The sequence below is a fragment of the Falco rusticolus genome, chromosome 3 (genome assembly GCF_015220075.1).
Source record: "Falco rusticolus isolate bFalRus1 chromosome 3, bFalRus1.pri, whole genome shotgun sequence".
Lineage (NCBI taxonomy): Eukaryota > Metazoa > Chordata > Aves > Falconiformes > Falconidae > Falco > Falco rusticolus.
In genome coordinates, this window is record NC_051189.1 from 36,327,734 (window position 1) to 36,355,658 (window position 27,925).

At 40.1% G+C, this 27,925-nt stretch overlaps 1 protein-coding gene across 1 annotated transcript in view; it reads left to right on the forward strand.

Moving 5' to 3' along the window:
• Window positions 1-26,768, forward strand: part of TPD52 (tumor protein D52) — a 127,848-nt gene extending 101,080 nt beyond the window's left edge. The window contains exon 7 of the mRNA XM_037382211.1: window positions 26,483-26,768. Coding sequence (XP_037238108.1) covers window positions 26,483-26,636 — 154 coding nt within the window. The 3' untranslated portion in view covers window positions 26,637-26,768. The remainder of the gene's footprint in view (window positions 1-26,482) is intronic.
• Window positions 26,769-27,925: the final 1,157 nt, after the last annotated feature.

A 27,925-nucleotide genomic window follows, 5' to 3' on the forward strand; every position in this document is an offset into this window, starting at 1 on the left:
AATAACCCAACAGGATATGGAGTATTTCTGATGATTTTGATGTAGATGGTTTTCACTGTGTATCAGGTATTTCTTTCTTATGGGAACTTTTGAAAGGCTCGGTTTCTAGTAAATACACAAGTATTGGCTGTTACTGTGTTCTGTCAGCAGTTACAGTAGCTGTTAAATTGCATTTATACCATTGCATAGCCAGGAACTGGCTAGTTGAGAACAGATACGGCAATTTCTATATGGTTGAGGTTGTTGATTTTTCTTTCCCCAGACATTTGCTTAGCAATTCAGCCAGAATTAGGGCATCTCAGCTTAAGTTAAATAAAGTCTGAAATGTTCTAGAGAGCAAGGGGAGACATGGTGTCAGTACTGTGGAGTACGCTGTGGGCCTGAGTCAGAGGTACCTGGCTGCATGGAGACCTACTAGTTGTGCCAGCCCAGTGCTGGTTCCCACAGAGGCACTGGAGGTTCTTTGCACCTGATTCAGAGCTTTCTAACCCAGGAGCAACCCCTTGGTCTCACTCTGGAGATGAGACCCAAAGTTAAGAGTTGGCACGAGATGAAGAGCTGGTGCTGCATGAAGCTCTTCATGCCATCTTCTGCCCCTAGATTTCCCTCCACTTCTGATTCTTGTCCTGTGTTTGGTTCCTCCCTTGTGCCTCATATACTGAAGCCCACTGCAGCAGAGATCCTGTGTTTCTGAGAGATACTGCTATTTTCCACTTCTGTTCTCTTTTTACCACTTCTTCCCTGCTCCCAACTGAAAGAGTCTGGTCAGTTCTGCTGGCCCTGTAGTTGCCCTTTCAACAAAGAAGGGGATCTGAAAGCCCCTTGTGCTAGTAATTGCATGCAGGTTCTGTACCACTTTGAGAATACAGCTTATTCAGTGTTTGTCGTCAGCTGCAGCATATCGATGGAGATTGCTTTTTCCAAAAGCGATATAAGCTGCTTACGGTATTTATGCTATGCAGTGAAGTACAGACTGCTACATATGCCTACTGAGTCAGAGCAGGGAAACCAGGGCATGTTTCTCTAGTATGTGTGTGTGGTGTACAAAGTCTAGCTAGCACTCAGAAGTTGAAGAGTGCTTAATTTGCCTATCCGTGCTTAATTTTCATCTTAATTTTTTCTGAGTCTTTAATATTATTTAATGTATAGAACGAATGGTATTTATGTAATGAACAACTATGCCGTGCTTTGAATAGTTCACAAAGAAGATAGAATTCCCTATTTCTTCTTGGCATTGGTGGGATATCATTATATTAATATGCTTCACAGTCACAAATGAATTTAATTTTTCAGGATCCTATGAGCAGGCAGGCATAGTTATCCTATATTTATCTCAGTTCACAAATGGGTAGCTGAGGATCAGAGATTAAGGATGCAAGTATCTGTTATAAATTCTGGGAATTAGATTACACAGCTTGAGCCATTTCATCTTCCATTTCTCCTCTGATTTTGATACCTAGCACTCTTCCTGCAGCTGTATGAACCGAGCAGCTGCCTTTGCAATCAGTGCCAGTATTAGATACTGGCCTGTGCCTCCAGCACTTTTCCTTCAGCTGCATAGGCAGGCAGGCAGCTGCTTTTATGTATTAATATGTGGAGTTGGCATTGGTTATTAAGGCAGCTGCTCAACTGTCCTTACAGCTGGAGGAAGGGTGTTTCCTGCTAGGAACAGCTCATGAGTAGAGAGACTTCAAAACAAGGAGGGTATGGCCAGCTTTTTCATCGCTAAGCTATATTGCTTAGAGCTGTGAAACTATTTGATTTCATTAGGAAGTGTAAACAATTAATGGAAGTAATTGAGTACATTGAACTTACCTACCGTTTTTTTCTTCTCCATTTTATGGGTTTAGACTGGTGACAGAGTCACCATGTGACTTGATTTTTAAGCAGAAATGTTTTTATTGCTTAATTCTAACCAATTGAGTTGAAGTTTTGTACCGAATTTAAAATCTTGTAACACCATCTCTTTTAGTTGTACAATGATACAAGAAATGGGATCTCTTCACAAAAGGTTTAACATTTTTTTGATGATTTTCCTACACAGAGAGGTAAAACGGAAAGTAGTGCGTGGCTGTCCTTGCTTGTAGCACTTGGCTCTTTGTTCAGAGAACTTCTGTGGGGTTTAAAGACTCAAATGAGTTTGAACCTTGAGCTTTTACTTCTGCCCTTGTTTGGAGAAAAAGAGTAAGAGCTTGCATTATGGTTTGTGCAGCCTTTGACAGATGAAAGCTCTACTGTGCTGTATTTCATCTGGTCAACAACCAGTGGCAGCTTGGTTTTGGAAGGCCTTGTCCATATGAAACTTCCTCCTGTCAAATTCTCAAGTAACATAAGGCTTAGAAGAAAAGAATGGGGATTAGTGAAAAGCCTGAAAGTGCTGTGTGTGACATAAAGCCATGCCATCATCAGTAAATGACATAAAGCCCACCACTAAGCTACTTCAGACTTTGTAGATGGTGTTGAATGAAGTAGCAAAATTCTGCAGAGAGCACGAAAGTGTTTCTTGAAAGAGGAGAGCAGCAGGGAGAGAGCAGAGCGATATTTAATATTCTGCTGCGAGTGGGCAAAGCAGGCTTCAGTGGCGCAGCACTGTGTGCCTCTTGAGTCTCTAGCAAGCTTTCATATAGGGCTAGTGGAATAAAGGAGGTGTTTGAGGAGTAAATAGGAAAGTGTGAGAGGATCTTGGTACTGGTGGGAGCACATTCCTCCATGCAATTGGGAGTCCTACGCACCATAAACTACTCTGGGAGCGTAAACAAACACCTCTTGGAAGAATGTGGCATGCTTGCCTTTGATGTTGCTGAGAGGTTTTGGAGTATGTGTAAGAAGTAGTCTTCCTTTTTTTCACACCCACCTACTCATACCGCATAGTTAAAATTAGTTTCTGTTCTTTCCTATGATATTTGCAGTATGCAGCGTGTGTTTTCTTTTTCTTTTTTTTTTTTTTGGGGTTGGGGGTGGGGGGAGCTGTTACGGAAATCTCTTCTCCCTTCAAAAGTCTTCAGACCAAAAGTTAGGTTTGTCCTATACTGTTTTTAGGTGACAATTCAAAAAAACCCTTATTATTGAGTGTAATTTCTCCTTTGATATACAAATTAAGTTCTTTTGATGTGGGGTGGTTGTTCCCATAGTAAAGCAGCTCTTCAATGCAGTTCATTATTAGCAAGCAATTGTTTAATGTGCACATCTGTTTATACTACGTAGGCAAAACTGATTGTGGTGCTCCCTAAGGGAGCTTGCCTCATACACTGTGTTTTATATCTGCTGTTACTTGTAATGGTGAATTCTGCAAGGTTTTGAATGCTTGGAATTAAATTATCCGTCATCATTTTTCCTTGACTCTGCTGTTTGTTTATTTTACTTTCTGTATTGCAGAGAAGTTTCAAGCATTTCTGAAAGTGCGTTGCTGTGGGTGTTTTTTCATGGAGTGTTACCTGCCCTGCTTCTGGGCAAAACCTTGAAGTTTGGCAGGGGTAGCCTTCATTGGGGGGGTGCCTCATGCTGCTTGCTTGACAATCCACATAGACTGAGCTAAGATAGTGGGTATTTGGACACGCAAAGAGATTTCATAGGTGCTTATGGTGAGGGCCTTCAAATGCGTCAGCTTCTCTAAGCAATGCTCATCTCCAGACAGCTCTCCATTATTTTAGTATCTTTCAGTGTCTACTGGTTCTTCTCCTAGACCAAAGGCAACGTGAATGCTGACAGCAGAAAGACATGTCCTGCAGCCTGGTGAGGGAGGACTGATAGTAGTCAGGAAGAAACAGTGATTTCTGGACTTCTTATTGTTTTATTTCTCCTGGACAGAAAAATGGATTTGCATTTCACAGTCCTTCGATCACTGTGCCAGTCATCAGTCTTATGATTAGAGAATCAAGTGTCTTTTTTTGTGTTGGGTAATAGTTTGCTTTGCATGGAGTGATTTCTGGTAGTGCCAAGAATAACAGCTATTGGTAGTGCTGATTTTCTCAGGGGAGGAAGAGAAAACTGAAAACTGAACTGCAATTTTAAAAAGTTAGGCTCTTTTTTCTGCTCTATGATATGCTTCCCATAGCAGTACAGCCAGTGATGTTGATCAAACTTGAATGTATACCTAAGGGACTGAATTGCAAATTGGAGCAACCTCATCTTTAGCTTTTCAAAAGCTTATTTTTGCCACTTTCTTACAGCTTTCCTTCATGTCATAAATACCAGAATTAACAAAGTATTAAAGAAAGTCTTGTATTTCATCATTTTTTTAATTATTTCAGTATGAAAATAATTAGTGCCTGTATTTGAAACCTATTTCCAGTATAGAAAATTATTCAGTCATATCTTTTGATCTTTGCTGGAGGAAGAACAAAAAAAAATTGGCATGGTTTAGACAATTAGCTTAAACAATTAGCTTAGATATTAGGTGAACAAGTTCAACTGTTAGGATGGTGAAACTCTGAAAGGGCTTACCTAGGGGCTGTTTAAAAAAAACTTTCCTTTGTGGATGTTTCTTAAAAACAAGTTTGATAAATATTTGTCAGGGGTAGACTCCTTTAGTGTAAAAGGTAAGACTGGAAGTCTCCTCCCACCTTTAATTTTTCTGATTTTGGTCAAGCGTTTAAAAAGTGGCTGATCATTAAGGAAGACTTGCTTTTGAGACACTTCAAGACAAGTACTGTAGAAAAGCCAGCTTTCCAGTACAGTAGGTGCCAATAAACACTTCAAAGTTCCTGAAATAAATACTTATGTGTGCTGCATATAAAATACTGGGGTTTTTTTAAGCTTCTTATGTTCCCTTATAAGTCACCCAGATGGATGAGAAATACTCATAAATACAATCTCAAAGTAATTTGCTCAACTTCTTTTGTAAATGGCCATGAAATAATGGGGAGTGACATGGGAAGCTTTTGGCTGAAATACTGATACAGCTATTACCCAGAATTGATTCTGCCACCTCAGTCACAGTTTATGCATTTCATTCAGCTCTCATTCCTTTCTATATGCTTGATAATTGTTGGAAGAAGCTGAGGTGGTCAGTCATATGACCTTACCTCTAAAACAATTTACTAGCAGGCTTTGCTGAACTGTAACTTGAGTAAATATATATTTTCTGGCTCACCAAGAGCTTGCACTGTTTAACAATAACCTCATGATGTGCCTTCTCAACATCTGGCCCTGTAATTTCCTATTTTTTCTCATCTGTGCTATGAGGAAAAGTGGGTTTTATTGAAGAATGAACTGTAAGTAACAGCTTTGTACCTGGGTTGTTTTCTGTTCAAGCTAGAAAATGGTAGGGGGGAAAAAAAGAAAAACATGTGAACATCCAGTATCACCATCATATGGGAGTATTTGGTATGAGCCTACACACACATTATAGTTTAATTAAAATCTGTTATTGCTTGACTGCTTCTGTGTGCACATATGCACAAAAAAGTTGACTCCTGAAAGGGAAGCTCTTTAAGAAGGTATCTTGTTATTGCCAGATATATCAATTAGTCATTTCATAGAAGTTATTTAGATATCAAAATCAGGAAATAAGTGTTGAAAACGCAAAAGATTATTAGCTCAGAGTTACTTTCTGTCCATCACTTGCTATGGCATACTCTAGCACGTTGAGTTACAGCACTGTCACTTCTATGTGTTGAAGGATGGCATCTTTAAGACTAACATACTGCTACACTGAAAAATCTAAATATTTTTAGTCTTTTGGGGCATGCAGTTTAGTTACCAGTATTTGATACCAAACTGCTAAGCTGTGTATTACTGTGCAATTACTGTGCAAAGCAGTTTGCTGTGAAACATTTATTGTGAAACATCCAAGGCATGAACTAAGGATAAAATCCAGGTGTTTGAATATTAAATTCTTTATTTGTGTTAGTCCTCACCTTTTTTTTTTTTTTTACTTTAACCAGATTTCTACAAAATATCAGTATTATAAGACGTTTTTAGTCCAGTGTTACCTTCAGACTTGCTATGTTTTAATATAAACATAGGTTGTAGTAGGAGTGGTGCTTGTACTGTGATACCAAATGACGCAAGTGTTATAAATTGTTATTTTTCCATCACAAAGATGGATGAGCATGTATTTGACATGCCGACTATGATGATGGTGTTCCAAGAACATTCAGTAAACAATTACTTGGTCTCTTCTCCAAACCCTCCAGCAAAATTAATTTTGTTTCTTAAGTAAGGCTGAAACATTGGAATTACGCCTGATAAAGCTGAAAGAAAACCACTGAAATAATTATTTGGAGGTAAATCTGTTCTCTATATCATTATGTAACAAGAGTGTGAGCTACTAACTGTTCATATAGTGAAAGGGATCCCGTGGAGTTCCCTGAGCCACTTCACTAACACTGTTGCAGCAGTGAGGTCACGGTAGCTGCTGCCTTACCATTACCCCAGCTCTGCAGGGGTGAGCCTGACTGCCAGTCCCCCACTGCCGTTCAGAAATGATGCTGCTGCATCTCTTGGCCACAAAAATTGCTCTTGGGGCAGAGAATCAAATGCACAGACAAATCTAGGTCCCCTTCCAGGGATTTCCAGATCCCATCTAACAGTAATTGCAGTGCTAGCTGAACTGTAGAACTTACGTGGTTTCTTTCTGATTTTTGCTGCAGTTGATGAAGCAAAGCCATTGTTCTGGCATTTATTTGCTGTTTTATTGGGTGTTAAGTGTGGCATGTTGCTAAAATCCTATATGAAATAAATCTGACTTTTTATATATTAAACTTTATGTATATTTATGTAAGTTTTATTTATATATTCCAAACAACATGACTTTTCATATACTAAAATGATTCCTATGCAAAAAGTGATACTTGAAAGTTTAGTTAATTACTCCTATTTTGTCACGTCTTATTATTGAGATGATTTGATTTGATCAAATCTGTTCTGCCCATAGATGAAAGGCTAAACAAATAGATCACGTATTGTAAAAAGAAAGTTAATTCAAGTGTTTAAACATTTTGTTTTAAGACTTTAATTACAGTGTGGAACAAATAGTTTTTAACTGACATGGTTTTCTTTGTGTGTTACTGGCGCACATCCATCAGTACGGAGTTTGAATAACTTCACCTTAACTAGCACGCTTTCTTCTAATAGTTCATTTATTCCTAAGTGTGGTTAATGCTGAAATGGGAAAGCATGAGATGTGGCTAAGATGGGGTCTGAAAGGGTGCAGCTGCAACGTGCTTAAAGAACTTGGTGGATCACAAGGATTCAGCATTACTGGAGCTGAATTTAAGGTTTCAGTCCATAAGCACTGCGGCACAGTGGTGGTAACGGTGCTGAACTTACATCTGTCCATGGGAGGACGTACGCTGTGCGTCCTGGTTGCAGGTTAAATTTCTACAGGTGATGAACAGCCAAGCAGGTACTGGGGATCAGTCTTGTAACGATGTAAACTTGTACCTGCCTCCTGGTGTTCAGCCATGCTTTGGGCACTGTGGGTGTTTTATCACTCACGTAATCCGAGTTTATTCCCAAGTATAAGAGAAACTGAATTTGACCTGGGTGACTGAATGCCTGGTTTTGCCTTGTATAGTCATTATTGTGATAACTAACACCATTAGCTTCAAAAGTGTGGTACTGCAGGCATAATCTTTTAAAATGCATAAGTGAATTCTTTCAGAGTAGATGAAATTTTTCAGTGGAATTGACCCATCAATAGGTAAAATCATTTATGTGTATTTTTTTTTCCCTTTTCCTTGTGTGAGAAAACTTTCAGAATAATTCTTTCCACCTCCAGGGTATTACAGATTACTTGGACCATCAATACTTTCCTTAAATCTTTTGTGGAGTACAATAAACCTCCCTGTCCTTTTTATAGAGAGAGTGATAGAATTTCACACACACACCCCCACACACACCCCCTTTAAAATGCAGATAATACATTGTTTGGAGAAGTTTGTTTGAAAAGGTAGGTTAAGCTGGAATGAGTCGTCACCTAGGCACCCTCTGTGTGTGTGCATGTATCGGGAACTTGATACTGTGGGAAAGCTGCAAGGCACCTTCTGAGGTGATGGAAAAGAAATACTGTACTACAATTAGTTTTACTCACAAACAAGAATAGGATTTTGTTATCATGATTAATTGTGTCTTACTGTATTCCACCAGAAGGTAAGCAATAGCAGGAGCTGAAATTCTTGAACGATAGAAAGAAAAGACTAACAAGTGAAAGGTATGGAAGCAGTCTTGAGGTCTCTGTCACTTTTGCTAACTAATATAACCACAAACTGGCTTCTGAGATAGGCAGAAGTGATAAGCAGGTCCCTTTTCAATGACCAAGCTTATTTGAACATTGATTGGGACAAAACCGTTCTTTGTTTTGTTGGTATTACTAAATCTTTAGTACAAAGTTGGCATTTAAACCAAGGGCTGCCTTTATTTACTCAAGGCAAATACGAACATTTTGGGTGCCCCTTTTCTTCTAGGCTTATAAACTGAATTTTCCATTGGCTTTCATATGCTTTAATGAAACGCCTCCAATATGATGCACTGGCAAGCCTGTTGTCTTTTATCCTATTTCTCCATCTAACTAGTTCCTCTTGATGTCAGTTACCAGTGGACAGAGGGATGGAGGGAGTCCCAAATTGTTTTTGTGGCCTCATTTTCTGCTGTGAGCAGACGCAGGCAGGGCCCACGCTGGCGTTCCCTCAGCCGCTTGCACTGGCCATCTCCCTTGTGCAGCCGCCTGTAGAGCTGGGGCAGGGAGCTGATGCAGAGGAAAACTGACTTTTTTTTTCTTTTATTAGTTTTCACATGAATCCAGTTCCGGATCTGGTTGGCAGCCATACAGCTTGCCCTGTCACAAGGACACAATCAGGAGTGGTCAGGTGCGGGTTAAGGAAGAAGGCTCAGTCTGCCCTTTCAGCAGCTCAGGTTTGTGCTGGGCAGGCAGTCCCAGCCTCATGGGCTCCAACATTCCTGCCACATGCAGGGCAGAACAAAAATTAGAAGTGCAAGTGAGTCCTTGAGCTCTGTTGAGATAATTCACCACAGCAAAGCCCGTGCATGCACAGCCTCTACCACAGCTCTCCACAGTGCAGTGCCTAGGAGTCTGAGGGTGGTAAGTTAAGCAGTCAAGGTTTTCAAGGCAGCTTAGGGGAAAAAAAAGAGAGTAAATGATTAAAAATGGAGAACAAAAAGGTGCATGACCTGGAGAAGTGTGTGGAAGGGTGATGGGTGCATATGCTGGGCTTCTTTGCAAGTATTTCCAGAACCGCTCTGTGATGTTCATGTGTGCCACCGCTCATAAGTCTGCAGTAATTCACTGGCAGAATGTATTTGGTTTTCTATTCCTGAACAGCTTCAAAACCTATTAAAATACAAAACGCATTCTTACTTGTCAGAAACTAAAGGTGAGGATACCAAGCATCTGATCACAATTTGCTTAGAATGGTTTTCTGCGTTTATAGAAAGGTGTAATGCATTTTACAAGTGTTTGGAATCTTTGGAGTCTTGAAATATCTTTCCAGTGTTTTTAAGAGTATAAATGTAAATATTCAGTAGAGTATTCTGCAAATGAACAATATTTTTTATTCTGCAAATTAAAAAAAAGAAAAACGGGGAAGGGGCTTGAAGTCTGTTTCTGTCATTTTGCAGATAATTTGGGAGAAACCTTTCAAAGCTACAGCGCAAACAAATTGTGATTGAACAAGTGAAGACCCTTGCAGAATTACTGCACACAAAGGAGATGTGGACTGTTTTCTTAAGTAGCGAGCAGTTTTACAGTAGGGCTTTAAAATCAGGACTTAGAGGCAGTACAGAGTAACTGCAGTGGTGAATTAAGGAGATTGTGATACAAGGTTTTAATATTTTTTGCATATTGTCAAGGGTCGGGTGTAGAATGTACAGCAGTAGTAGGTAACAGAGAGAAAATGAGACAGGATCTTAACAGCTTCACTTTTTCACTCCTATAATACAGGATATAGGCCAAGGTGCTGGGTCTTCTAGGAGTTGGTGGAAGCATTAGCTAGGAGCAAATGTTTTCATGGAATGCTTGTATCCTATGACACCAGCTAGAGAAACTTTTGGTGCCTTTTTTAAAATCAAATGAACGCTAATAAGGAGAAGGAGGGCAGAGAAGTTACCTGGGGAGCTTCTGTTTAACTACCTAAAGTTTGGAGGAAAACAGGAAAAGTAGAGTAGAAATGTGTTACATTTGTAAAGAAGAGTTACTGTTCTGAAAAAGTCCAGCAAATGAGAGATGTTGTCTCCTTGTTTTGTTCTATCTGTTCTTCATTATGTTGTTGGTTGGGGGTTTTTTAGCCCCAGTTCAGCAGCCACTTGTGCAGGCATATTGCACAGCTGTACATGTAGTCCCACAGAAATTAGTAAGCTTATCTATGTCAATGACATGGACCAGAACTCTTGAATGCAAGCACTAGTTCACAAATATTTCAGGATTTGCACAGTCATGCTCTGAAACTGGGTCGAGGATTTGGCAATAGCAATGAGGGGAAAAAGAAAAAATCTCCAAAAATTGTGTTTCTTATCTTTGATTGAATTCAACATTTTAATCTTGTTTTCATGAGCATTTATATCAACGTACTTTCACTGGAAACTGCAAAATAAGAAAATATATTGTCTGTATGTGCACAGATGTTGTATTAAGCAATTATCTTTATTTTCTGGTGATTTTTATTCATGCATACAACAGGTGAGTTATTTTTCTTTCACGCAGTACTAAGCTTAAGTAAATACTCAAACTCTATTCAAGTATTTAGTTGTGTTTTAGGGAAATGAGTCCTAGTTTGGACTTAATTCTTTGCAGTCGCCTCTTCTACAAGGTGATTGGGCTGTTTAGTCCATTTGCCAGGATCTCAGGGCTATCACAGGATGCACTAGGAAGGTCATCCAGGTGGTTTCATGCAGGAGGTGTTGCTACCCAGCCACCTCAAGCCCCTTCATATGTGGGCTGGTTTCTTGCAGCGCTGTGTCATAGCCTTTCATGTCCTGAGTTCCAGCTGGACATACGAGCTTAAGTGCAACGCCGAACTAGAGCCGACTCTTCCTATTCAGGCAGCATTAGACCTGGGTCAATAAGAGCTTCTGGAAGTTGGAGCCCAATGCAGAAAGGTGTAATCAGTCTTGATTTGGCAGGATCAGGGCTAAACAAGAGGTAAAAAAAAATTCCTTGTCCTTAGCTGGCTCTCTGAAAAGCCACTTTCACTGTGCCCCTTGGTGCCTCTGATACTGGGAGTCTAGCGCAGCTGAATCAGATCTGGCACCGTGGAGAAACAGTTTAGGTCTGCATGGTGTGTAAGTCAAGATGTGCCCAGTAAAGGTGCTTGGACTGCTTCCACACCCAGGGAGCTCTGCTAGACCTGAACTCTGCATGCCTGAGTTCAGCCGTCCCTGCACTGAGCTTCCTGAAGTGGAAGTGCTGGTCTGGTGTCTCCACATCCAGAGTAAAATGCCATGGATCGCTCTCCTACATGACAGAGCTGTTTTATTCCCTTTCCATGTGGACAGGAGTTGTAGGAGGTCCTGTAACTCAGTTTCCTCTGGAGAAGGCACACTAAGATAACACTGCACACCGTGAACAGAAAATACCATATTCTTTGTCTAATATGTAACAGGTATATCAAAACCTGCCTGCTTTGCTCAAGCGCGTTCCTCTCAGCTCTTTGAGAGGCTTTTAAAGGCAGAGCTCTGTTCCAGATTTACATCTCCTGGCTCCTTTTTCCCCAAAGGGATGGGGATGTAATTTCAGACCCTTGGTTAAAGAGTTACAGGTATTTGGGAAAACAGATAATTTGCTGCTAATTGATTCCCTGGGCTGCTTGTTCCCAGTTTTGGAGGTACTGCAGGCATTAAAGATGAAGCATGGAGCAGTCTGAGTTAATGGTCTCTGTCAGATGATGAGTTTGTACCACACAGGTTGGGAAGGAGCAGCTGGAGAATGGGAAGGAAGAAAAGGAGAGTATGGCATGAGTAAGCATAGCTCCAGGGAAAAAAAATTACAGTTTCTTCTGATTTTTGCATGTAGCCACGAACTTGAACATAGTTAAATGTCACTGGGCCAGGGCAATCCCACCACCAGAAAGTACCTTCTGAAGTGGAGAATACAGCAGCATTTTTCAATCCATCAGTAAAGAATTGTTGGATTATTTAAATAGTTGATTGAGTAGGTCTTATAAAAACAAAATATAAATGCTCATCAGTAAGCAATGGTCTTTGCCCTCTGTAGAGGGTCTTTCTATAATCACTTGCGTCCACTGGGCTGGTTTCCATTGCTTTACAGTTCTAATTTCACGGTGGTGCAAGTTCCTGGTTCACATTGTCTTACACTGCTCTCCAAATGATTGACCCAACATTCAAAGGCAGCAGTATCTGTACTTCTTTTGTCTGATTTTCCCCCCTCCTTTTTAAACTTCGCTTTGTTCATAACCAAAGCTCACAAATGCATCCGTCCTGTAGGAGACATTTTATGATCTGTAGTTCAGAATTTCAGGAATGAGGTTTACATTACAGTCATAATAATTTGTGCTAAAGGGACAAGTAGACCCAGAATCCTCAGATTAGTTGATGAAAAGTAGATATAAGTGTTTTAACACCTAAATAAATCCTTTCTGGTTAAAATAAATCGAGGCTAAAACTAGTAACATGGGAGCAACTTAACTCTTTTCACTGGGCTTGGAGAAGTAGTTGATAACTGCTGCGGCTGTTTGACTCCCTTGTTCGGATTAAAAAATAAATTAAAGGAAGGAGGAAGGGAATGAAAGAGCATTTCCTTACCAGGCAGTCACACAAGCTATTGTCCGTGAGCTCCCCGCCCCCACTCTTTCACCCAGGCGCGCGCGCACACACACACACACGCACACAAAAAGCCAGTTTTGTGTCCTTCTGAGCACACAGATGTTCCTCTTGGCATCCCTACAGTATGGATAGGTTTTTTTGCAGGCGCAGAATGTGAGGCTTCTTTGTTGGAGACAAAGTGTTGCCTGTGGTGGGAATTGCTGCAGTGATGGGAAAGTATCGTAATGTATTGTTGGATTACTGTGGCTTTTTCCCCAGTGGAGACAGTACATTAAAGTAGCTTTGTGGGCAGGGAATTGTTTGAGCCAAGCCTGGCTAATAACACTCTCCCCTTGGCAAGCAGTCGTTCAAGGTATGGTTGGCATAGTTTGGACAGTCACGAGGTTTGTCCCAGGCATGTGCAGCGGTTTTGCTGCGTTGAGTAGAGGTCTTACCAGCCGTCTTTGGTGAGCTAGCAGAAGCGGTCTGGCTGTGAAGACAGAGCTGTCGTACTTTCAGCCCTTAGTTTTTTAGTTGTATGAAGGTCTGATATGATACGTGCCTTCTTTGAATAATTGTTAGGACATCTGTTCTGGGTTTTCTATATAATGGTTCAAAGAAAACAGCTTAAAAGTAGAAACTGATAACATTAGGTGTTTTCCTGAGCTTTCATACAGAAAAGGATATAGCCCTTTAAAATTGTTTCTTGTACAACAGAATCTCTCTGCCAGAGAACATGGTGCTTCTTTGGGCACAGTTGATGACAACTTTGCCCAACCCAAAGCTCCGAATCCAGTTCTTCTGTTGTTGATGGTACCGAGCAAGAGAAATACAGACTTGTCAGCTGGGGTCTAGATGAAGTTCCTTTTGTCCATATTGTGTTATTTTTTTTATCTCCATTCCTGAAATACACACAGATTTTGTCATGACTTGAACTCTTTGGTTGACAGTTTTATACCCCCTTTATAAATATATTCGGATATGAAAGGTCTGCCTATGTAAATTCAGTTGAAAGATTGCACAGTTTAAGACGGAGAAAATGAGTTATGGCTCCATTTCAAAATGGCTCAAGAAATAGCTTACAGATGAAAAATTCCTTGAAGAAGCTGCTTCTAGGGAGAATTTGGAGGGGAGGCTATAGAGGAGAAAGTTACTTGACTCTGTGTAAGAACTATTGTTTTGTTTCCTGGTTTGCTCCTCTAATGACAGAAGCTCTATTCCTTCACTTTTTCTCCAGATATTTTTATCTATCTCTAGTTCCCTCACTGTGGACAAAGATGGAGTGATTTAATTTTCTGTAGAGCTTTCATCTTTCCGCATCTAGAAATAAAAGAACCACAGCTTTATTTGGTGTGTTTTCTCAGTCCATGTTTGTGTATTGTATTTAATGAGAACTTACCAGTGATTCTCTATTGACCAGAAGACAACAAAAGTTACAAAAGAGTGCATAAGCCGACCAAGTAGATCAGGAAGATGGTTGTTCTCCTCGTAGGTGGCAGTTGTTGCTAGTTCATTTCCAGGTGTACTCTGCATACTGGATGCAGTTCTGCTGTCATGAATACACCTACTTTTTACTATTCTTAAATAAGCTTTCTTCATCCCTGAGACCTACTTCTTGTTTGTCTCTCCAGTTTCACTGAATTGCTTAGATTGTACTGACTCTAAGCCTTTCCCTCTTCTTTCAGTCCCCCTTTTAAAACTATAAGCATGCTCCTTTTTCTGTGTCAGTGTCCCCTGAACAGAATCCCCTTTGGAAACCCATCCTACCCTTCTGCTGCCTGTGGTTTCAGAAACCCAGGACACATTCTGCTGCTGTAGCCAGCAACACGGTTTCTTTCTTAGCTTTCCTTGGAGGTACCTCCTTGTCGACTTGCAACCTGCAACTGCTGGATTTTGTCTGCATGTCTCTTTTGATATATCCAGCTGTTCATTTCTTCTGCATTGCCTCCAAAACAAAATTTTCTGATGTTCCTTCTAAATTCCTTTTGATAGTTATGTTCAGGGATAATCTGTATTTTCTTAACCTCAAGCATTACAGCATTAGGTTAACCTTTGTCATTTCTAATATCTTAATGGTGTCTGGTAGTACCTTGTTTCATGCTATTTTGTATGCTTTTTCCCTCCCTTTAGTATTTCTAAAAGCTGCCCTTAGCAGTCTGAGCTCACTTCTGGCATCACTGCAACAGGTGAGTGGCTTGCTAGCTGAGCTGTCTTACTGTTAACTCCTTGCCTAGAGCCACCATGTTCTTCATGGATATTTTTAATATGTTTTCCTCTTTTGTTTCATAAAAACACATTTTTTAAAAAAACTGAAATACACCTTTTGCAAATCTGTCCCTCTCCAGACTCCAGTTAAGATCTCTTAATATTAGTTATTTTTAGCAGAAAGTGGAACCATCAAATATTGGGTTTCTCAGACAGGCGCATGGCATTCTGCAGAGGAGTGAGCCTTCCCCATGCTTCACACTCTTCCTTGCCAGTTTTTGAAAATCAAACTGACAATGTCAAACTGGTTTTATTTTTAAGGTGCCACTCCCCAGTAGGATTTTCATGTTGTCTCTGAATAGGCTTTTATTAACTGTGAAAGCCATTTGAATGAATAATGCAAGTGTTAGCTTACAAAGAAACGTTCCTGACCAAATCTGAAAATGACCCTTTTACAGGAGCTCCATGACCTCTTTTTCATCAGAAAGTCAGTTCAGCATTAGTCGCTATTGTTCGTTCATAATGTAAATAGATGAGGTTGTTCTTGGGACATTCAGATTAAATGGACACTAACAAGGAATTGACACTTAAAGTAAGTATTACTTGACATACCTTAAAATGGTGGGTAATATTCTGTGCTATTTATATGCAGGCATATATTCTAGATTTGTGCGTTCAGTGATGCTTCAAGATGATTTGCATGTACTGGAAATAGTTAGGTCTGTAATCTATAAGAAACGTTACAGTGGTGCTTTTTCCCTACAAGATCCCATTTCATCCTCTTGTAGCTTTGTCAGACCATAGTGTTGATGCTGTCAGATATTGTTAGCTAAAATCTTCAATTACTTCTTCACTGCGTGTCTTGCAGTTGTCTGAGCAATCTGCATATGCTTCATTTTATAGACTTAACTGCTACATAAATGTGACTTTACTTTTGCCACAGGGGAGCAGTAAGAGTGACTGAGCACACCAGAGGGCAGGTGTTACAGGCAGTGCTTTTGTGTTGGCACCAACAGTCGAAAGGAGAATTGGGAAAAGACATAGGAATAGGGAGGTCAACTGAAGAGGCTGGTACTTCTCAGCAGTCCTTTGGGAAGGAGCAGCCCTCCTGTGGCCTTAGCTGATTGATAAAGGGGAACCACATGGGTCCTCCAGCTCCTCTTGGCTTAGAGTCCCATCCAGTTCTTCCTCTTCGCTTAAGCCCACCAAGTCTTACCAACCCAGTATTCCCCACAAACCTCACCCACATTCTCCAAAGTTGTATTCCTCAACCTACATCTCTTCTAGACCCCCTTCCCACCTCCCAGGCTTCCTCTGAGACCCCAGATCATTAGCATCCAGCCTTCCCTCATCATCAGCATCTTTCCCATCTCTCCTGTTGGAGTCATGTGCAACTGAGAATCCAGCTCTTCAGCAGCTCATCTTCTGTCTGTCTTGTCTATGCCAGCTCTTAACATGAACATGGTTACCAGCACTCAGTGCCCCTGGAATAGCCTCCCCACTCATCTTCTGTATCCAGCTCTCCCAAGAGAAGAATAAATCTAATATATAGCTATGATGGGGTTTAAAGGCAAAGGACATGGGCAGTACTTGCTATCAGTGCAGATGGGAGTGTCAGAGCAGGGTTAGAAGACATGTCTGCAAAAACCTGCTGACAGTATGTGAATTATCCTGGTTTGCTGAAGTTTTTCCTGTATGACAACTTCTCCAAGCTGTACAGACCTTGAGGGCTGAGCACCAAGGCTGGGCAGGTTTTTAAATTCATTGTCGTTGTTCCCTTAGCTAGTGTCATTACCCAGTCAGGAGGAGAAACGGTCTGATTTGAATGTTGATAACAACCATGTTTGGATTTTCAAAACCTACTATTTTAATCCCTTGTAAGAGACTTGCCAGGATGGCTGGTGCAAGGGGACTGGAATCAGCTGAGGGAGAAAACTGAGAAGCACTGCAAGAAAAAGAAGACAGTTGAGCTTAGTGGTGAAAGAGAAAACTTGTGATGGGGTAAGAAATGGACTGGGACTAGGATCAGTGAGGAGGCAGTAAGTAAGAGAGGACAAGAAAAAATGTCTTTAATAGTTTTTCCTGGGGTAGAAAAAGAACACCGGAAATCCCTGGTCAGACACCCCAGGGAGAGGGCGAGAGATTAGGGAAGTTATGATTAGGAAAATGGACTAAGTATAGAAAGAGAGTAAGATTGAGACCACGTGTATCAAGAGGAAAACTAGAACAGTATTGTGGTAACTGCATTTGAAATTTGGAGGGCTGAAGGTTTAGGGCTGTGTCCATGAAAAGTGTCTGACTGAGACAAGGTCCCAGTGTGAGAAAGGGAAGGAGCAGGAACTGCAATAGAGATCACTTGCAGAAAGATGGACAGAAGAGTGTGAGCTAGGGCGTGCTTCACATGAGTTTGTTCATTTTTCTTTCATCTTTTAATCAATTTTCCTGGCTTCTGGTGCCCATAAGCATGAAGAGCTATGAGGTCTTGTTGATGTTTTGTAGTATAATTGAATACATTTTGCATATATTTAAGTATATAGTCTTTATTTGTGAGCATTTTGTATATAAATTACAAAGCAATATTTTAATCAAAATAGTTCACTGAATAAACAGCAGAAAAATATAACGATTTAGATTAAATGCTCAGATTTCTTTTATTTTAGAGTTATGTTTCCTCTCAATATGTTATGGACTGAGAAAGCAACTGGCATAAATTACTGTGTGATGACATAACTATATCTGATACAAGTTCTTAGATGACAGGAGCCACCTATGGCAAGTTTCGTTTGTCAAGGCTTACCTCACCATCCCATAGAGAAAAGGTTATAGTGTTCATCTTTGATGGGATATGAAGTAAATTTCAAAATCTAGATTATTCTGAGGATTCCTTCTCTGAAGAAGGAATGATCCTGTCCCAAAAGTTTTAGTGAATGCAAATTGATTCTTGCAGAAACTGTAGCAAAAATTACAGCAAGATTTTTTTGGTCTGTTCTAGTAAGTATTGGAACTTTGTTTTTTGTCTGAATCGAAGGCAAATGTGTTACTTCTTAGAAGTTTTTCACAACTAAGAAGCTCCACTGAGAGTTTTGACTGTCCATACTGAGTAGAACAGAATTAGATTTAAATATCTTGATTATTGACATCATTGTAACAGCAGAGCTTGGTAATGTCTTCACAGTGGTTTGCTCAGGGCTTTTCCATGAGAACCATAAAACAATGCTTGTCAGGCTTTGCATTTACCTTCTCTTTAGCTATAGGAATGAAAACTTCCATGTTTCATTCACCTACGTCTGTGCCATTTTCAAGGGGCCACCAGTTGTCTCAATGGCCAACAGTGGAGATGCAGGAAACAGTGACAAGGCCCCTGAACTTGGGTCCCACAGAATGAAGATGCCAGGGTTTGACCAATATGTACAGTTTTGGGCAACTCCTTAAGCATAAGCACCCTAATGATGGGGTGACCCCCAAATTCTGCTGCTGTCACCAGTCTGGTAAGTTACCTGCCCACCAAGTGTCAGTATGTGCAGTAGTGTTAATGTGTGTGCTTGCTTCTGTAAGCTCCAGTTGACCAGGGGTATATTAAAGTGGTTCAAGGGTGTTCTTCACATCAGGATGTAGGTAATATCCCCAAATTCTTTCTGGCATTCATTTCAAATTTCTGCTTTAGCAGTGGTCAGACTAAAGTGGGGTTCGGCTTTGGACTTCCTCAAGGTGCATAAAAGCACCTTTTGGTTTTAGGGATGCTTGCTATAGGCTCTGCTTATGCACTGTTGTTCAAAAACACAAGGTGACAGTGGCTGTTGTTTAAGCTTATGGTTTCACACAGGCTTAGAGCATTCTGTTAAATGCTTCCGTGGATATGAGAGGCTTTTATCTGCTTTTATCTAGTAAAGTATCTAGATCTGTGCTTGTATCTAGCAGAGTAGAGCCTTCTTGCTTGTGGAAGGATGGCTTTGACACAAGGAGCAAAAATATTCCGAAAAAATACTAGGCAGGAGTCATAAATGGTAAATGTTCAGAAGAAATGAGTGCATATTTGCTTGCTTAGCTCATGGAAAGAGGAAAACAAGCTGAGTAGGAAACAAATAAAGCTGAAGTGGCAGTGGGTTGATGAGTCACGAGCAGAAAGACTGAATTTTCCCATGGAATATAACCAGCAACTTTGGAGCATTTTTTGTGAACGGTTTGATTGCAGAGAACAGAGGTGCTTTGAAAATCCTAATTTGAATATCCATCCTTTATTTGAGTGACGGGGTACTGTGATAATAAATAATGGTTGAATAAAATTTAAGCCAAAAGGGATCTTCAGGTCACCTCTCAGGACTTCACTGTTTCACGAGACATGACATTTCAGCACGTAATTCTGAACTGAACTAACACACCTGTTTTGACATCTCTTCACTTGAGGCCGTCAATGGCTGGAAAGTCTCAGTGCTTGGAGATTTTTTCTAGTGGTTCATCAATATTATTGGCAAAATTGTGAGTCCCATTTGCATTTGATGGACTTTGTTTTCCTGCTGTTACATGCTTTTCCCAGATAGATTTAAGCACCTTTTAATACCAGTATTTTCTTTCTGTAAAGGTATAGACAGCTCAGTCTTTTTAATAACATAACAGATCAAGATCTTCACATGGTTATTCAGTGTTATGCATGTTCTTTGTCCTCTCTTTAATAGCCTTTAAAGGAAGGTAGGCAGCAGGATACTACAGTCTCCTAGTATCTCTTGCCATCCCCTGTTCTGCTTTGTGCAGAATTCACACTGCCTTTCTACCACCACTTTCTGCTGTCTTGCTCATACATGCAAAGCTGGAATTTGGTCTTTTTGCCCCAGCATTGCTTAAGAGCTCATACTGAGGGCGGTGGTGGTGTTACATTATGATTGCTGATCCAGCTGCTGGAAGCAGGATTGCCATTGCTAGATGCACGGTGTGTACCTGGCTAGAAAAAGCCACTTGAGCAAGATGTAGATTGCTGCACAGAACTGCGCTGCCTTCAACTTGACAGCAATCTGCTGATCTAATCCGTGTTTCTTCTGAACAAGAATTTTATATATACTGGCAGTGAGTGAGGGGTTGCAGGGAATTGGTGTGCTCTTGTTGAGCTCCTTCCCTGTAAGGCATCAGAGGGTGACCTATACAGAAATCCTATAGATCTGTGCCAGGGTAGCTCCCTAACCAGCTCTATGGCCTCTCTTTGCTCATGAAATTGAGACCAGTGTGGGCTCGGGCAGCATCTGTGAATGCTTGAAAATGTTTTTGAGGTACAAGATTCAAGTGTTCCACACACAGCTTTGTTCCACCCCAGCTGCACTGCTTTGCTGCTGGCTGGGGTCAGGTAGACGTGGACCTGCTTCTGGAGGTGCATCGTAGTTTTGGTATGACTAATGGGGAGCTGCAGGGTGATTTTGAGTGGATTTGAACAGTGGTAGGAAGAGCGAACAAAAAATCTGGAGAAAAAGTGATGGTCAAATGTATTCCGTTACCTTTGTTGTTGTATTTTTTCTGAGGTTGATAATGTGATGCCTTCCACATAATAAAAAAAAAAAAGAGAAAATGAAAAAATTAAGAATTTATAAACTGTTCTGTACTGGACTCTGTTAAGGCACTGAAACAAACCCTCCTGAATAATAGGTCTGAAAACCACATTTTGAAATTCTCATGGTACAAAAGTGAAAGACATCAAGACTTCTCATAGCATTCTCTGAGAGTACCATGGCTCAACTCTAACCCTGTCTTTGGAATGTTTTATATATTAATCTATTTTGTATGGGAGATAATCCAGGGGTTCCTTTTATTGCAGTTTTCGAAAGCCATCGTTAGAATGTGTTGGGAGATGTCAAAACATAATGTTGCAAAAAACGTAAAAAATTAGAATTAAATGTCACCCTCGGTATAAGAATTAAAAAACAGATTTAATAGTTGCCTTCCTGCTCCATTCAGAAATGCATGTTTATGAGAGGTGGGACAGGTGGCATGGAAGAATGAGCGGTGGGTGAGAGTGGTCATGGCCAGCCCTTGCTAGTTTGTTCAGCTTTGCATTGCACAAGTTGCCATTCCAAAAGCAGTAACAAAATAGAGGGACTGTAAGCTAAAATATTCCATTTGTCTCAAAATAGAAGTCCTGTATTTTTATAGTATGGAATAGGGGATATCTGTGGATGCTTTAAAATCCACTTTTAAAATGAGTGGGAAATACTAGCCAAGACCTAGTGAGACTCAACCATTTCTGTAATTGCGCTGTTATTTTTGTAGCACTGTTTCCAAGACCAGAAGGTTTGTTACTTTAAATTTTAAACTAATAACTTGAGTAGTTTTAATAGAAAAAGGACTGCTTGCTAATTTGTGATCACATGTAGTTTTAAATATTACATAGTTTAACAAAATCCTTTAATGCCTACACCTATAATTTAAAGTTTGAATAAAAATTTTAATGCTGTGTAGTAACGAGGATACTTCCTCTACATGTGAAATTGCACACCTGCAAAAACTACTGTTCCATTTTGGTAGCAAATGGTATAATTAGGATCAAAACCCCATTTTTAGTTACAGCCTCCTTGTTTTTACATGCTCATTGCTTTCCAAGTTAACTCCCTTTGTAAACCTTCTGCTGTAGCCTGGAATGACTTTTAAATTAAAAAAAATTAAAAAAAAATTACCCCCCAGCATTCTTTAAAGTTAGCAAAAGCTGAAATATGTCATTCCATATCTTCCCCCTCCAATTTTATTATGTAAAAATATTAGGGGTTTTTTGTTTATTCATATATTTTAAGGGAAAATAGTAAAGTGACTTACTTTTTAAAAATCACAAGTTTAAAATCCTGACTAAAGAGTTTTGGGGGTTTTGGCTGTTTCCTTTAATTTATCATCAGGATTTTAAGAGCTTTAAAACTTCTGTGAAAAAGGGAAAGGATCAGGAGGGGCCAAGTTGCAATAAAAGGGATATAGTCAGTCAGAAGGAAGCTTCCAAGCTGCTTAGGTGTGGAAGTATATGCTGTGCTATTTATGTGTTCAGCAAAGAGAAAACCTACTTGATGTAAGTTAGGACACAGTAGTTTGATATTTGTGTGCAAAGATAAAAGACCCTACTTCTAATGTAGTGAGAGGACATAAACGCTCATTTTTTTGTTTGCTCTTAAAGGTTCTTTAAGCGGCATTTGCAAGGCTGTACTGTATGCTTTCTCTGTGCTCTTACATGCAGTATGATGTTGCTGATGTATGGTTGTACAGACTTACGGTTCAAATAAGAAAAAGGATTTTCATCTTGATTTTTTTCAAATTCTTTTCTGTGGCAGTCCAGAAATTACAAAGAGCAATTATTTAGGTTGCCTCCAACATAACTTAAAGTCATCTTCTGGAAGTGGATGTTTGAGGAAAGGTGCACCTGTACCCAGTGCTTTGCCCACTCCAGAAGAGATGGAGAGAAGCCTGCAGCAGCACTCATTCACAGCAGAGAGAGTTTTTTGGAGCACACTGATCCTTGACTGAAGTTCAGGCAGAGGTTTCTGGTGGGTGTTTCAGTGGGTGCTCCGCCGACACTGGCCTGAGATGGGGTCACGTCTCAGCAACAGCAGCCGGTGGAGTCCCACCTCTGAAGCTGTGTGTAAGACAGAGTCCTCCCATGCAAAACTGGTGTTCCCAAAGGGTTAAAATTGGTAGCTCTTGTCAATAAATTCTATAGAAGTGGAGAAAGCTTTGACTCTGCTTGCAAAATAGTTTTTTTAGGTTCTGTAGAATATTCCTATACTTTCACTTATATATGAAACTAAACTACCTTTGTCTACTTCAAAGTGAATTTAATACTCTTACCTGGCAATAGGAAGCAGTAGGAGGAAAATGTGCATCTTCAATGGACACAGTGCTTGGGAGTTGGGTGAAGGTTAATGGTTCCTACTGATGGTCATGAGATAGGATGATCTTGAATACCAGCATTGTTACTTAAAAATAAAGCAAGTCCTTTTGCAAAATGGGGTAGATGGTTTCTTTCCTTTTACATTGGTGTCCTGTGTCTCCTAGGACACCGTTGCTGAAAATAATAAAATGCCTGCTTTGTTTCTGGGTCCTGCTTCAAGCTTCTGCCATAACCATAGGATAGTTTTATCTGTTGAAAGGATAAATACCTTCGTGGATAAGAGTATGCTTACTATGCATAGAGCAACCTATAATTTCCTCTTGTTCTAAAGGTGTTGAGTAGACCACCACTGCATGCTGTGCTCATCTTGCTACATTTTCTACATCTTCCACTTCTCATTTATTGTAAAGTGTTCTAGCTGAACAGAACATCTGCCACAAAACTAAATGTTTATATCCATACAGGTTGGCAGTTGTGGCAGCTCCATAAAGTGATGTTCTTCAGGATCTCTTTGTAAGCAGATATGCTGTGCCTGGAAGACCTTCTTTAATAATTAAGTACGATTAAAGTATCTGGAATCAGAATAACTGAAGCAGCAATGAAGGTTGTGGTGCTTTCTATGAAAATACAATTGCTTGGATTTTGCATTACAAGTGTATGCTGAAGTCGTGTCTGGAAATTTGAGCAGAGTTCTCTGCAGACTGTACAATGAGCAAAGTCTTCATAATGCTAAAACAGGAGGAGTCATGCTTAAGATTATTAATTTATTATTAGATTAGATTAGATTAATCATGAGAAGCACAGTTTCTTCACAAATTTTCCTCAGATTTTCCAGGCTCTAAATAGCACTTTAAAGGTTTTATTAGAAAAATAGCGGTTTCATCTATGCACTTGCAAAACACCTACCACTCTAGTCTAGCAATCAGCCCAAAAGGAACTGTTGCATGATGATAATGGTTTTTATTTTGGTTATAAAGATGGAGCTCAATCTCTTTCCCACTCTGTGCTGTCAAATAGAGAGAGGACTTCTAATTCAATTTAAAACTTATTCAGTTCAATCTTCAGCAGAAAAGTGTTGGACCCTGAAGCCAGTTTTCACAATAGCGTCCTGCTTTCTGTTACCAGTAAGATACTTTTCCTCTAGGAGGAAGGAGAGAAGAAAAAGGCAGAGGCGTGGATGGTCTTTAATATTTGTCACAGAACCGCTAGTTTTAGTATTAATTTTTATTAGGTTAAAAGCATGTCCATCTTCTTAAAAGCAGCACAGAATGTTGTTGTTCACAGGTCCGAGTTTAGTGTGACTCAAGCTTTAATAGTTTTATGCAGTCTTTACTTTTCAGTGACTTTTTTCCTCTTCTGTGGCTCTACTTTGTATATAGTTTCCTTCATTTCTACACTGTTCGCCTGCAGTCTTTTCAGTGCTTTTTCTCACCTGCTTTATCAGTTATCCCCTCTTTCAAATCTTTTAAGCATGTTTTTTTTCTCATTATAAGGTATCGGAATCATAGAACCATAGAATGGTTTGGGTTGGAAGGGACCTTAAAGATCATCTAGTTCCAACCCCTGCCATGGGCAGGGACACCTTCTGCTGGACCAGGGTGCTCCAAGCCCCATCCAGCCTGGCTCCCTTTTTCCTGTTTCCACAGACCATTTCTTCCTTTCAGATTTCCTTCTCTCCCTCTTATTTTGCCTTCTCTCAAAACCTACTCTTTCTCTCTCTCTTTTTTTTTAAAAAGTCTTTTCTCATGCCCCATGAACTCCTCACACTCATTGATGAAGGCAAAAAGGTCTGAGAATTTATGCCAAAGATAGTGTTAGGGATCAGGATAACTTAATGGTTGGACGCAAAGGCAACCCATCTAGCCAGTAGCTCTTGGAAAGGTAAAGGTTTGGTTCATGCTAGAGAATTTTCTGGAGATTTCTCCTATATACCCAAATGGCTAAAATCATGAGTCAACTGGTGTCTTCATTTAAGATTTGTCAGTGAGAAGCTTTCCTCTTCATTCCCCTTCTTATCTCAAAACGTCCTGACTCCTTTGGGGAACTTTCTCTTTTAAATAAGTCTAACAAATCCCAGAAGGTACCGTCCATTTTTAAGGTCTTACACATTGTCTTTTAATTTTGTTTTGCCCTTGTCTTACTCCTCTGAAATGTTGCATATTAGCTTTCGTGAATAATTATCGTCAGTTGTGAAACTGTTCTGGTTTGAAATGTAAGTATTTCACAGAGAAAGGGGCAGAATTGATCCTTTCCAGCTATTTAGGAACAACCAAACATAAACTGTTCTCTGTCTTTGGTAGCTGTGCCATGCTCTTTGCTGCAGCAGTGGTTACTTGCATGTTGGACAGATGAAGGACTTCACATTTATGTTTTTAAGAAAATGTGTGGTGTTTCAACTGTGTTGATTCATGCAGATCGTCATAATGTTCATTGGCAGAAATCTTGCTGGCTGAAGTACCCTATGTTAGCTACTTGTTCAGAGTGGAGGTATCAAATGATCTTCCTTTGCACTTTTAACATAACAGTATATTATCTGGGATTAACCAAGAGCCACAGGAAATTAATGTAAAATAGAATTGACAGGGGAAAAAAAAGATAAATGCAAGGCCAGCATCTTTTCTTAAGATGTTTAGTTTTCCAAAAGGATCTTGGTTTGATGTGCCAAAGGCAGTTGAAACCCAATTCAGTTTTGCTCCATGCTAGAAAACAACTGTCAGACAGTAAAGACTGCCCAAGCTGAAGGTGAAAGTGAGCAAGATGGAATTGCATGCAACCAGGCTTCCCTGTTACACTTTCCCCAGTCAGGAATGGGAGAATGTTTCAAGCTTTCTCTTGCTTTTCCTCATGATGGTCAAGCTTGATGCATTTTCAGCTCTTCATGCTTTGACTACGGAAAAAAAGTGTGGCTTGAACTTTGAAAAGCATATTTCTCAGTTTTATTTCTGGACTTTGATCAGTAGCTCTCCGGTAAAAAAGATGCTAGTATTTAAAAAATCTTCACTAATCTGGCATGGACATCTTGACACAGGGTCTGTTCTTAAAACACATTGAATGCGCGCATCTTCTGACTTGAAAGGAAAAAGGAAGAAAGAAGAAAAAGTGTAAAACAGTAGAACTCAACCCCATAGGCAGAATGTTTCTTCACAGCAGTTGTGGGGTTTCTCTTTAATTATATGTAATAAAAAACTTGCAGATGATACCCACTCTTCAGAGGAGGGGATAAGACAAGAAAAGTCCCCTTGCCTGAGGCCCAGAACTGGAAATAAAAACCATAGTTAGCTGGCATTATGCTTTTTGATTATAGCAATGTCACCAGTGATCTAATGATGACTTGTCATCCCCTTTAATGATATATCATCCCACAGATCATTGTGTGCATGATAGCAGATGATACAGTAAAATATTTTGATGGAAGACACGAACAGTTTCCTATAGAGTAAACTGCTTTTCTGTAGAGCCTGCGTTCCCTCAGCAGGATCTGGTGGTGCCTGCTTTTCCATGGGCAGGACTGTATCAACAGAGACTGGCTCTGTGGTGTTACAGAGTGTGTCCCAGCAGTTCCAGTGCTGAGGCATCACAACAGTGTTGGGCTTCCATTGCAGCACGTTGTTTTCTGTGGGGCTGCTGCTTTGGTCTGCAGACAGGAGAGCAGCCTTAGGAGATGCAAAACCGTTGCCTAACAAAACTTACCTTCTTCTCCCCTTTGCTTTACAGAAAGTATCAGAGAGGAACGCGAGTACGCCTGAGACTGCTGGATCTTGAACTCACATCTAGGTTCTTGGGCGCAAAAACTGATACAACATTGCTGGAAGCCGATGCGGTGCTTTTAGGGCTTGCAGAAAGCAAGCAAACAAAGCAAAAGGAGTGAATTTCATGTAAATAAATGCGCTTTGTGCTCTATAGCAAATTACACAAATGTTTCCTCAGGAATTTAAAAGTGTCTGTCTGCCTGGTTATATAAATAACGAGATCAATAAAAGAATAAGCACATTGTACCTGATTCTTGCTCCGTTTATATTCACTCATCTTTCTCACTTTTTCAGTTTAGATTTCAATGTGAAAGGTTGATTGAGCTTCCATGGGTATTATTAATTGAATGTTTACATATTTTTGTGTAAAGAATTCCAGAGTTCAGCTTCCCATCCCAAAAGGGTGTTGATCTAAGGCATTGTACTTCCATGGAGGAAATCCGAAGCTTGCTGTTGTGCTCCTTCCAGTATGGTGTTTCCTACAGAACTATATCAAGGGTTCCTGATTTCCAAGTTGCAGTGCAGAATGTTTTACTGCAGATACTGGTTTTAATCTCTGTTATAATACATCATGCTTTTCTCTGTATCTGCATGAAGAACTAGAGGTAATTCTTTGCTTTGACTGGAGCACTCATTTCCAATGCATGTTAGTAAATTTTCTCTGGATGTTAATATAAACAAAAAGAAACTATTGCAATGTAGTAGGCCAAGCGTAGGTCTTAGGTTTCTGTAAGTGTATTTAAGATAAATTTAATGGGTATCTGAATGCACAACAAAAGAATCATGCTATGCTATTTCCAAATCTTTCAGAGCTTTTGCTATCAAGAGACCATTTCTTTTGATTTCTAGTATACCCACAGCTGAATTCTGCACAGTCACTTGGCGATCTGCATAGCGCCTAGCAGGTGTGCTGAGGGCAAGTGAAATTTGCCATTTATACCACTTACAAAAGAAAGCCTGATTAATCTTCAAGTATTTTGCCCAGATATTGGAATAAAATGAAATTTTCTAAGGTGGTATTGCCTTGTTTGTCCGTAGTGACTATGAAATGACAACACGTTTCTCGCTGTATGTACTAACTCAGCAAAATGTACACTGGCTTAAGTGTGTATTACACAAATCCACAGACACCTCATCTTTCTGCTGGAGCAGGCCATGTGAGCAGTGATGGAGCCACTAAAGGATGGTGGCTTCTGCCTCTCACGACTGAGTATATTGCTGTTTCAGCCACATGAGGGAAGAGGAGATAAGGGATTCCTAAACAAGCAGGGTACCAGGGAGCCAGCTCCAGGCTAACATGGCTCACACCCCCCTTTCCTTGCCTGCATCTGAGAGATACTTGGATGAGATGGCATCAGAGAGCAGAAACTGTGAGCAATTCTGCTAGATTGTAGCTGGCCTGTGGGTC